The sequence below is a fragment of the Tenrec ecaudatus genome, chromosome 12, assembly GCF_050624435.1.
Source record: "Tenrec ecaudatus isolate mTenEca1 chromosome 12, mTenEca1.hap1, whole genome shotgun sequence".
Classification (NCBI taxonomy): domain Eukaryota; kingdom Metazoa; phylum Chordata; class Mammalia; order Afrosoricida; family Tenrecidae; genus Tenrec; species Tenrec ecaudatus.
The window spans coordinates 114,942,771-114,954,929 of NC_134541.1; the positions used below are offsets into that span (position 1 = coordinate 114,942,771).

The following is a 12,159-nucleotide window of genomic DNA, read 5'->3' on the forward strand; positions in this document are numbered from 1 at the left end:
CATCCCGAGGGGCTGAGCTCAGGCCTGCCACAGCTGGGACCCCTCCTCCCAGCCCCACAGAGCCGCTTACTGGAGATCCTCCGGGTCAGGCTGTAGGTGGACTTGGAGGTGTCCGAGGAGGAGCGCCTCCCATCGGGGGAGTTGGTCCGTGGGGTCAGAGGGACATCGCTGGCCGTGTGGACAGAGTCACCATCCTTGTCACTGCTCCGGCTGGCCATCCTATAGGAAGGGATGAGGTCTCAGTGGTCTAGGCCAGCTCCATGGTGGTACACCCCAGGATTTGCCTGGTGTGCACCCCCACCCCCCAGGGACCCTTAGACCCAGTCCATGCAATGTGGGATATGCACATTGGAGACCGTGACAATGTGTGAGACGACATGCCTGGACTCTCCTCCTTCCAGAGCCCACAGGAGGGATGTGTCAGCCTGCTCACACTGCTGCCACGGAGTGGCCACCTCCAGTCCTGGGGGCACCAAACTTATGCAAGTGGATTGGTGAGAGGTATTCTGCCGTTTCAGCAGTCACGGTGTCTATAATTTAACATTGATTAAAAATACCCCGTCACAGTGTCACTCAAGGTTCTGTGCGTGGCAATGGCTACGACTGATGAATACAAGCTCAATGTGGAGGGAAAGCAGGGCGGGTCTGGGGCCCAGCTCAGGGAGGGAACACAGAGACACCCCCCCCAGGTGGCGCAGATGGCTAAGTACTTGACGACTAGCCAAAGGTTCACCTTGGAAGCTGGACCTGGTGATCTCCTTCCAAAAGGATGTAGCCTTGAACAGTATGGCTGCCGGGAGCTGGGATGGACTCGATAGATGCCAACAGCAAGGGAGCACACAGCGTCCAGCTTCCCCCGGGGCTTTGTGGACAGCGCATCTGAGCAAGACCTCCTGGTGATTCTGACAGAGACCCAAGACTAACGCCATCATAGGGGATCTTAGTCAACCGCTGATCTGATCTGATCTAGCTGAGGTGGAAATGCCACTTCTCAGCAGGAGGCTGAACCTGAGCAAACGAGTCTTAAGACCTGGTAGGAAGCCTGGCTCATGACCCTCAGTGAGCTCTTCTCCCTCCCTCCCTGTGCCTCCACTTCCCATCTCTGAAATGGAAGTCATAACAATCGCCCTGCCATTGAAGCAGCTCCAACTCGCAGCTGCCCTCCTTCTAGGACTGGGCACAATGAACAGCTCCTTGGGGGTTCTGGGAGGGTACATCTTTATAGATATAGACTGCCTCTTCCTCCCACAGAGTGGCAGGTGGGTTTGAACTACCAACCTTGCAGTTAATAGCCGCCCCATGCTTACCCAAGATGATAAGAGCTGCCATGCTATGTAGCTGCTTGGATGAAGGAGTTCACTTGAAGAACATGCTTAGTTCTGGGCACAGTGCACAGCAGGGAAGCACTGCCGATGCTATCAGGAAAGCAGGCTGGACTCCTGGGACCCCCCAATCCTCGTGAAACTAGGTAACGGGGCTGAGGAGCAGGGCAGGAGAAGCACCAAAGGCTGGAGACCTGGGTGAAAGACCGATGCTGCCCAGGCTTCCGAGGGTTGCCCTCCAAGATGCACGGTGCCCCCCTCCTGTGACATGAGGGTCTGCAGGGGAACTAGTCTTGCATATCTGCAAGCTGTGAGTGATCGGCTTCAGAGGCACCCTGTGCACGAGTGAGATGAGGCTCTTCCAAAACACACGATGGAAGGAGGACAAAGCCAGGCATGCCATGTGGGGAAATACCAGGATTTCCTTGCCTGCTGCTCCTGGGCAGTCACCCTGCTGGTGCTGTGGGTTAAGCATCAGGCTGATAACCACAGGTTGGTGCTTCAACCGACCAGTTGTGTGTGTGTGTGTGTCAATGTTGAGGCTGCCGGCATATATATATATATATATATATATATATATATATATATATATATATATATATATATATATATATATATATATATATATATAACAGTTTGGGAAACCCAAAGGCACAGTTCTACCCTGTTCTATAAGGATGCTCTGAGTCAGAATCGCCTCCACGGCCGTGGGTCTATAACAGTACATGCAGCTTGTGAAACAAGTGGGGGTGGAGGGGCAGGGACAGAACCCAACTCTATTAATCACCCTTCTCTCTCCCCTGAAATGAAGACGGCTCCAAGGAAGGTGGGTTGGGACATTTACACCTCTTTAGCCTTGGTGCCCGCCTGTGACCATGTCTGCCTGCTTTCCAGAACTAGCTTAAACACCATCCACTGAAGCCTTGGTCGTTCTTCAGAGACACAGGTGCCTGTGTTTGCCCTGAGCCCCAGTCTCTGTCCTTGGAGGCTTCTGCCAACACTGCACCCCGTGTCCAGCCTGCCCTACCTGCCCCGGTGTCCATGGGCTCCTTCTCATCCTGCTGGTCTCTGCTGGAGTGTCACCTGCCTTCTCAGAGAGGGTCCTGCCCTGTCCTCCTGAGTCACAGCAGGGAATGGTACTCAGCCACCCTGGGTGCTTGCCAGCTTGTCACCTGCGTCTGACACTTGACTCCATGGGGGCAGCAGCCTGTGGGCTGGTGGCTGGCACAGCTGGAGTGCGTCGCCTACTTTTCTCCACTCTGACTGAGCCATACCTTCCTTGGGGCTCCCATTTTATCTGGGGTCGCAGTTATCTGAATGCTCACATTGTCAGCCTCCCAAAAGAGCAGGCACTTTTCCCTTCTAGTTAACAAATCATTTTATTGGGAGCACTTACAGATAACAAGCGGACATATATAATTGTTGGCATCCACAATTTATACACATTATCTTTCTTCTTGAGCCCTTTGATAGCAGCTCCCCTCCCTCTCCTACCCTTCCACCCCCACGAACCCTTAATAGATGATGTATTGTTATTATTATTTATACATATCTTACACTGCCCATTCTATCCCTTCACCTACTATCCTGATACATTCTGCCATCAATGTTATCTATTGCCCCCACCCTTTTCTCCCCGCTTTCCCTTCCCGGGCAGGCAGTTCTTAACAGTCCGATCTGTACCGTCTATGATATACGGTACCTGGCTCTGAGCACCTACTGTGTGTCAACACTGCATTGAATGCTTCTAGTGAACATTCTCCCATCATCCTTAAACAACGCCCCACACCACTGCCATCAAGTTGATTCCATCTCAGAGAGGCCTATTTAACTAACTCTCTCTCTCTCTCCTTCTCTCTCTCTCTGTCACCGAGTAGATTTTTATTCATGGCGACCCCACGGACAGGGTGGAACTGCCCCTGTGTGTGTCACTCTTTATAGGCATAGGAAGCCTCATCTTTCTCCCGCATGGCCCTACAGGTTGGGTCAACTGCTCCCCGGAGTTTCTGAAACCATGAATTTTACAGACACCGACACTCCATCTTTCTCCCCTGGACTCAAACTGCCAGCCTTGTGGTAAGCAACCCATTGTAGCACCAGGACTTAGCCCTCGGCACCACCAGGGCTTCTTCATTGGTTCCTGGTGCTGTCAGTTTGATTCTGACTCGCTGTCACCCAGGCTGCACTCTTTCATGGAAATAGAGCACCAGGCCTTTCTCCCGCAGCGGCCCGGGGTGAGTTCAAACTGCCTATCTTTCGGTCAGCATTGTTTTCGCTTAGTCATTGCTGTTCCAGGGCTTGTTTGTGACATTATCAATCAAGCTGGATGCTATCGACTGCCACCACCCATCCCATTCCTGCTGCACAGACAGGGAAATGGGTACACAAGGTGTAGAGTGGGGGGGGTCGAGGGCTCATTTGTTGGCCAGAGGACCCTGACTGAGCCCAGTTCTTCTTGACCCCAGGTAGCAGGCTTCACACTATGTATGAAGGCCCCTATGAGGTCTGTCAGGGCTGTGCACGCAGTAGATACTCAATACCCACCCACTGGACTAACCAAACACATACACACACCTGTCTTCGATTCATTCCAGTGAGGGTATGTCTGGCATCTCCCCCCACCCACACGCAAACACCTTAGGGTATTTCCTGCATTCACATGAATGATGTAGCTTCCCTGGCTCCCCAGAAGCAGTAGGGGGCTCCACGTGACATGTGCATATAAATGTAACAACTGCTGGAGTCCCACAAAGGGCCAGCTCCTCTGCCAGGTGCTGCCTCGCAGAGAGGCAGGACCCGAGGCTGAGGCTCCGATGTCACAGCAGGAAGAGCTCAGCACAGCCCATACACTTGACATTTCTACGCCCTGCCTGTTTGGTAACATGCAACTGCCCGCTTGGTAAATAAATCTGGGGTGAGCACAAGCTGTAAGCGCACGTTCTCCATGATGTCATCGCCGCTCCCTACAGATTGCCTGTGCCGTTTTGCACTGCTCCGAGTGCCAAGACCATGATTCAAGGGAGGACCGCTTCATCCGGGGAAGCAGGAGGGTCATGTGCAGCTGTTCAGTCTGTGGACCGCACAACATTAGGCAGTGTCACTTGTCATGACCACCACGTGAGTGGTACCCACTGGAGTAGGTGTGTGTGTGTGTGTGTGTGTGTGTGTGTGTGTGTGTGTGTGTGTCCTGCAGGCGTGTCTGCTCAGGAGACCCCACCCTCTTGCCCCAGAAAGGGTCAGCAGCCAGGGTCAAGCTCAACTGTCCTCCAAGGTGGTGGTAGAACCTCGGCTGTCCAGCTAGAACCTTGGAGGAGGAGGGATCTGGGGGCAGTTACTGGAGTGTGGTTTTCAGTGTCCACCAGGGGTCTCCATTGTTCAGAAAAACAAAACAACGCAAATTCCTGACTTGCATTCAGAACCCTACCTGGGACACCCAACTGGTCTTCCAGGGTTTTCCCCTCCTCTCCCAGAGCCGTGGCTACGTGTGCTATTTGCCTGCCCGGCTCCATTCCCTCCTCTCCAGCCAATGAACTAGACTGTCCACCAGGAGAGTCCCCAACTCTGAAAGGTCAGCAATGGAAACCCACCAGCGGCTGTGCAGAAGAAAAGACCAGGAGATCGGCCCATACAGATGAACGCCGGCAAACGCTCCGAGCAGTTCGGCTCAGTCTCTAGGGCAGCTAGGCACCGGAGTGGACTCAACAGCACACAACAGCCGCAAGGCTGCTTCCATGATCCGCACAGTGACCAAACCCAAGCCAAACTCACGGCCACCAATCACTTCCAACCCATAGCGGCCCTGGAGGACAGGCTAGACCTGCCCCAGTGGGATTCCAGGACGGTCACTCGTTCATTGCATCGGGCAAATCTGCTGCACAAGACCTCTTGAGAGTAGTGAAGCTCTAGGGGGTTACTTCGAGGACTAAAGTGCGTCTGACCTAAGCCACGGCATCTCCAGAAGAATCGATGCATTTGCGTTGTGGTGCAGGAGAATACTCAAAGTACCAGGGACTGCTCAAAGGACAGACCCATCTGTGTTGGAAGAAGTGAGGCCAGAGGGCTCCTTAGAGGCAGGGATGGAAAGGCTTCATCTTACACATTTTGGACATACTTGTCAGGAGAGACCTGTCCAAGGAGAAGGACAGCATGCTTGGTAAAGTGAAGGGGCAGCAAAGGAGGGGGACGGCCCTCCACGAGATGCATTGACCCAGTGGCTTCATCAATGGGTTCAGTCCTAGGATCAATTATGAGGATGGCACAGAACCGTGCTGTGTTTTGTTCTTAGGTTCACTGTGGGTCGGAGCCCACAGGTGGCACCTAACAACAACAACTCATCACAGGAGTAGAAAGCCTCGTCTTTCTCCCTCGGAATAGCTGGTTGGTTTCAAACTGCTGACCTTCCCGTTAGCAGGCATCCACATAACCCACTATGCCTCCAGAGCTCCTGATACAATAACTAAAACCAAACAACTCACTTCCCTGGAGTCCATGCCAACTCATAGTGCCCTTGATACAACGAAAGAGTGAGTTATTGCAGTATAGACCACGTGCCCGACAAATATGAAATATTTACTTTCTGGCCCTTTGTACAAAACGTTTGTTGGGCCTTGTCTGTGAGGTCAGTTCATGTGTATTCGTGGGTATGAGCCCAGTTCTAGGATAAGTAAGTGTCATGAATTGAATGTCAACTTGCCTAGACCATGGCCCCCACGCTTGTGTGGCTGCCCTCCCTTCTGTGACCTGGTGTGACTATCCTCTAGTCTGCGGTGTGCTATAAACCCTAACCTCTATGTATTGATGAGGCACGATTCGATTCGTATGGGGAGTATCTTGGGTCACTGCCCTTATTCAAGTCACCTTTTATGTAACATGAGATAAGGGAGGTCCTTGGCTCAGGGATGCCAAGTTCAAGGGCTGTGCTCCACTCCCAGCTCTTCATTTTTGGCAGTAACGTGGTCCCTCTCCTTTCTGAGACCACACTAGTGCCAAACAAAGAAGATCCAGGAGCGGAGCCCATCCTCTAGACTTGAGATCACTGGGGTAAAACCTCCTAGACCGAATGGAGGACGAATGCCAAGACACACGGAGGTCTCCAAGGAATACAAATATTCGAAGGAGACAAAGACCTTCCCCCAAGCCCGAGAGAGAGAGAGAGAGAGAGAGAGAGAGAGAGAGAGAGAGAGAGAGAGAGAGAGAAAGCCTCCCCCGAGAACCCCAAGCCAATAGTGCTATGGAGTCAATTCTTATAGCAACCCTTCAGGCGGAGTAGAATTGCTCCTTCGGCTTTCAGAAACTTTCCACCCTTATGGAAGCCATCAGTCCTATCTCTCTCCCACGGAGCAACTGGTAGGTTCAAACTGCCAACGCGTGGTTAACTGCTCAACGAATAACCCACTATACCGCCTGAGCTTCTTCCCAAGGAGAACAGGCATCCTGACTTCACACTGCCAGTCTCCTGCACTGGGAGCAAACGCAGCTCTCTGGTTAGAGCCGTCTCCTTGTGGTATATCGGTTCCAGCAGCACTAGACAACTATGACAGCCCGCAGCTACCACGATTTCCTCCATTCCAAAGTGACTGGCTCAACAACTGGACTTTTTGTCGGTTTGTCCTGCTGTTAAAAAGATGAAGAGAAGCCAATAGAAAGTAAGGCAGTCATTCATGCCACATTCAGAGAACAAGTGTAAGAAGGAAGCCACTGATGCCAATACTGCTCCTGTAAGAAACCCTCTAGAGGGTCAACCACAACGTTAAACCAAAGTTGAGGATGTTGGGGGACAGGGAAACTAGATGCATGGAAACGGAACCACCAGAATGGACCTAGTGAGAATGCCCCACACGGTGAAGATGGTACAAAGGTCCCTGAACTCTTCCTGTAGAAATGGCTGAAAGAGAACCCGAAACTGCCACGCAAACTTTTACCCCAAACACACAAAACATTATTTAAAATTTTTAAAAATGGCACCATTATTTAGTCCCACAGTGATCAGCCAGAAAGAGAAGTTAAGCTCTGATTTCTGTGGGAGGGAGGCGGAAAAAATGAGGAGCTGATACCAAAGGCTCAAGTAGAAAATGTTTTTCAAATGAAGATGGCAATGAACGTACAAATGTGCTTGACACATGGATGAATGGATGGATTGTGATGAGTTGCACAAGCCCCCAATAAAATGATTTTGTAATGAATAAATAAAATGATTTTTTTAATAATTAAAAAATATGTATCTGCTATGACATGGATAACCCTTGAAACCATGAGGAGCAACATGAGGCAACACAAATGGACTACAGTATATATGGAGAGCAGCGTCTTGTTAGTGGTTAGCAGGGTCCAGGGTGGAAGGAAACGGAGATACTGCTAGAGGGGCCCTGAGTTTCTATTTGGGATGATGAAAATTTGAGAGACAGATGGTTGTACAGCATGGTGAATATAATTAATGTCATGGAATTAAAAACGGCTAAAATGCCAAATTATTTTTGTTTGTTATATTTTAACACACACACACACACACACACACACACACTCACTCACACTCTCTCTTTCTCTCTCTCAAAATAAGAAAGACGCCAACACAGAAGAAGCAGACAGCATGCCAGAGAGAGAAAGGAGCCCAGGAGCCATCATCTGAGACCCTGATTCAAGCTATGCCTGGAGCTAGGGGCAGCCAGTGGCCCTAGAATTTTCCGTTAACAAGAGTCTAGGCAGGACTGTCCCCCATCGGAGTGAAGGGGGCATACTGCCCAACTCCGAGGGGAGACCAGACCTCCCCTTCTCGCCCACACTAGGTTTCAAATCCTGAGCATGCTAACTGGTCCGGTTTAGCTGTGTGTATTCTGCCATGCTTTATGCACAGTGGGCACTCAGACAGACGGGCAAAGACACAGAGGTAACTGTACAGGCAGATTCAATTTCTACCTTTAGGTGAGTGGATTGGCCCCGTATCCCCCTTTATGTCAGGTACACTAAAGAGACCCACCACCAGCAGGCCAATCCGCCTCGCAGCAGCTCTAGAGGAAAGCTTCCTGCGCTTGTCCTCTTCACGGAAGCAAAGGGCCACATCTCTCTCCCACAGAGCAGCCGGTTGGCAGCTGAGCACCTGAACCACAACATTGCCAGCCCTCCTTCCTCTGCCCACAGGCGCTGGAAAACGGGGACCCCGGGACCCTTCCCAGACGAATGAGCTGATTCCAACAGGCAGCTCAATCTCCACACACCAGCTGGATTCTTGATGCTGGGACAGCCCCTGATGGTGGCTTTCTGTTCACTGAATGAACTTTCATCAGCAGCTACTGATGGCGGACACAGCTACCCACAGAGCCTCACTCCACGCCAAGCCCCGTGCTACAAGTTATCAACAAGCCTCACTCACTCTTCATCACAACTCCGTGTGTCCTATGACTCCTCCCCTTTTACAGGTGTGACAGCCGAGGCCCCCGAATAGGAGACAGATTGATGGTCACTGACCCAGGGACGAACACACGCAAGCATTTCCCATATACTCATTCATTAAATCCCGCCCAAACCCAGGGACAGAACCGTTTGCCGTCTCCACGTCGTCCCCATTTTGTAGATGAGAAATCAAGGCACAGAGAGACCCAGCCGCCCAACGTCACACAATGAGACAAACCGAACTCACTGCCCTTGAACCCAGTTCCAAAGACAGCCCGTCTTCCAGGACAGACCAGAACTGTCCCTGTGGGTTTCTGAGACTGTAAATCTTTAAGAATCAAAAGGCTCATCTTTCCCCGGGGGAGCAGCTGGTGGCTTCCAATGGTGTACTGCGTACCTTGTTTACCTTAGGGCTAGCAAGTGGCCCAACCACCGCGAAACCCATTACACGCTCAGAATGAGCAAAGAGTCTAAGTAGGACTTGAACTCATGTAGCCTGGTGCAGAGAAGGAGCACAGAGCCATTTTGTAATGGAAAAGACCGAGGCATGATCCCAACCTGGGGACAAAGACAGGGCACCGTGGGACTCTTGGCACTGAGTCCCCTTCAGCTGCCGCTCTCCCTCCCTGGGCCTCCCCATCAATGGGGCTCCCCCGAAGTGACACTGAATCATTTGCTAGCCCTTCCCCAATCTGGGACCCTAGGCTCTCTGACCACATCCCTGCAGCCCAGGCCACCGAGGGGAGGGCCAGGCGTGTGCTGGAGAAGCTTCAAAACTGTTCCCAAAATATCTGAGCGACTGGCAGATGGAGATGTTGCGTGCAGACGCGGGAGGAGAACGGATGGGAAATGAAACGAAGGGTCCCAGAGCGCACAAACAGCGTTGGAAGACGGGCTGCGGGCTGCAGCCTGGAGGTGCTGCTCGGCTTCCCTGTCGCTGGCGTGCGGGAGTTCAGACCAGCAAGAGGCGCTTGCATGTTCAGTGCAGCCAACCTCTATGGCAGCGGTTCTCAACCTGTGGGTCTCGACCCCTTTGGGGGGTCAAACGACCCTTTCACAGGGGTCACCCGATTCACAACAGTAGTAAAATGACAGTGAAGAAGTAGCAATGAAAAAAATAATTTTATGGCTGGGGGGGGGGCGGTCACCACAACACAAGGAACTGTCTTAAAGGGTCGTGGCATTAGGAAGGTTGAGAACCGCTGCTCTCCGGGGTGCCAGGCACAGGGCCCGGTGCTGACAGCTTATGGAGGCCAGAGTGGACATGGTTAGAATCTGGGCATGCCTTGCAGACTTAGTGATACTCTGGGGTCGGGGTCTCCTGCTCACTCAGAGCAAAAACGTGACATTAGTCCCCAAGTGTTGGACATCGTGTGAAAGTAACTGGGCTCCCCAAGCTCACCCAACAAAACACGGGGCCCCAAATACCCCCGCACCTCCATAGAGCCTCACCCTTTCCCCGGCGTCACCTGCACAAACCCTCCCTTCCTAAGGCCCTGACCCTGTCTCCGAACAAAAGGAAAGTCTCAGGGGGAGCTGGAGGCCGGTCAGCTCAGTGGTACTCACAGCCAGGGTGGAGTCTGGGCAGGGAACGGCCCCAGGATCTCAACCTCATCCTCACTGGACTGGCAGCAGCTGGACTCACAACACTTCTGATAGCAGTGGCGGCAAGTCCAACGACACAGCAGCAGGTCCGAGAGTCTAGAAAGAAAACCCTGAGGCCATTGGGGGAGTGGGCAATGGAAGCGGGGAGAGGCGGGAGGGTGGGGAGGAAGGAGGAGGAGGAAGAACAACAACATCCGAAATTACAAGCCAGCCGATCCCTGGTGAGAAACAATGACATTCAGACGCCCTGCCCTGTCTCCAAGAGGCCCCGGAGGCACTTAGAACAAATCGCTTTCCGTCTCTATTTACCAACGGCAGACACAGAGATGGCAAACACCAACTCACTGGAGCCGGTTCGTAGCCGGCACAACATTTGCAGGTGTTTTCTTTTGTAGTTTATGTGCCCCGGCTTTCTTGATATGTGGGTGGTTTATTCAACACCAGGAGGCTTAGACAAGATGTTCTTGAAACAAAATGAACATGATTCTGGCTTCTTGAAAGCAAAAGGGGGGGGGGGTAATGTTTTGTTTTGATTTAAAAAAAAACCCAAAAGAATAATGAATAGTGATTCAAAAGCCAACAGGTAAATGGACTCTGTAGAGGTTGGGAGGGGCACCCATCTTGCCCACTAGTGTCTTGTCACACCCCCCCCCCCAGGCTCGGCTCTGAGGACTGCGCAGTAACCCCAGTCCCAGCCCAGACTCCCAGATGGAAGACAAGAACGTGTCCATTAGTAGGCGGCCCAAAGGAATCAGCCGGTTCACCCACCTCGTTTAATGGTTCCAACTGCCCTTTTTGAGATCCACGATGAAGCCAAGGAACGTGTGGGGGGCAAGGGGGTTACAAAAAGAGAGAGACGAGACCAGTTTAGCAATATTCCAGCAACTCGAAAAAGAACAAGAAGGGGGGGGGGACAAACAAACAAAAAAGGCAAAATACCCCACAGCCCAGAACCTCTCCACTTACCATCCTGGGCAGGGAGCTGGCTGGTTAACAAGGTACTGCTATTTCAGGGCTGCTGGGTGCCTGCTGGCCAACCAACCCGGAATAAACGGGCAACTTTGGCCATTTTGATATGATTTGCACTGTACGCTGTTCGGAATCTGAGCGGGCAGGCCGTCATGCTGTCCAGTGCTGCCACACTTCAGAACAGCAAAGCTTCCTCTCCAGAAATAGCCGGGAAGCCACCCCAAAAAGACACGATTAGCTGGCACACAGGCAGGCAGGCAGCCACGGAGTGGAAGGCACTCGGCTCCCCGCCCTCCCAGAGGCCCTACCTCCCAATTCTGCTCCAATGGTGATGGTGGGGAGCTGCATATGACCACCCACAAATCCAGGAGACCGAAAAGGAAGCCAGCATTCTGTCCTCCTGGGGACAAAGGGGGTCCCCCTCCCTTCTTCACCCCACTCCCCACCTAGGCTCTCTTCATAGGTCCCAAGGCATGGATTCCCTCTCCTCCTCCTTCAGGTTGTTGGGAGGCACCAGGCACCCCGCCTCCGCCATGCTCCGGAATGTACCACGAGATGAAGCCAGGCGGGACCCACACACAGAACCGTTAATTAACTTTGATTCAGGAGGGAGAAAGCGACTCCCTTTTCCGATTTGATACGATGGTATTTTAACATCCTTCCAATATAGGTTAATCCCCCCTTCCCCTTTTCAGCAGGAAGAGCAGACACCAACTCCCAGCACTGAAAAGAGCTGTATCCCACTGTATTTCATAATGCGGTGCTATTAAAAGGTTAATGAGCTCCGCCACTAGCCAAACGGTGAGTGGTTCACATTCACCTGACTTGGTCATCTGGTTGTAGAGCAGTCACCCCTTGTCAACCCCATGGAGCATGG

At 52.2% G+C, this 12,159-nt stretch overlaps 1 protein-coding gene across 1 annotated transcript in view; it reads right to left on the reverse strand.

Moving 5' to 3' along the window:
* Positions 1-10,419, reverse strand: part of SYT17 (synaptotagmin 17) — a 72,782-nt gene extending 62,363 nt beyond the window's left edge. The window contains exons 1-2 of the mRNA XM_075528323.1: positions 10,275-10,419; positions 71-219 (exon numbers count right to left, since the gene is read on the reverse strand). Of these exons, the coding sequence (XP_075384438.1) occupies positions 71-218 (148 nt within the window). The 5' untranslated portion in view covers position 219; positions 10,275-10,419. The remainder of the gene's footprint in view (positions 1-70; positions 220-10,274) is intronic.
* Between the last annotated feature and the right edge of the window lie 1,740 nt (positions 10,420-12,159).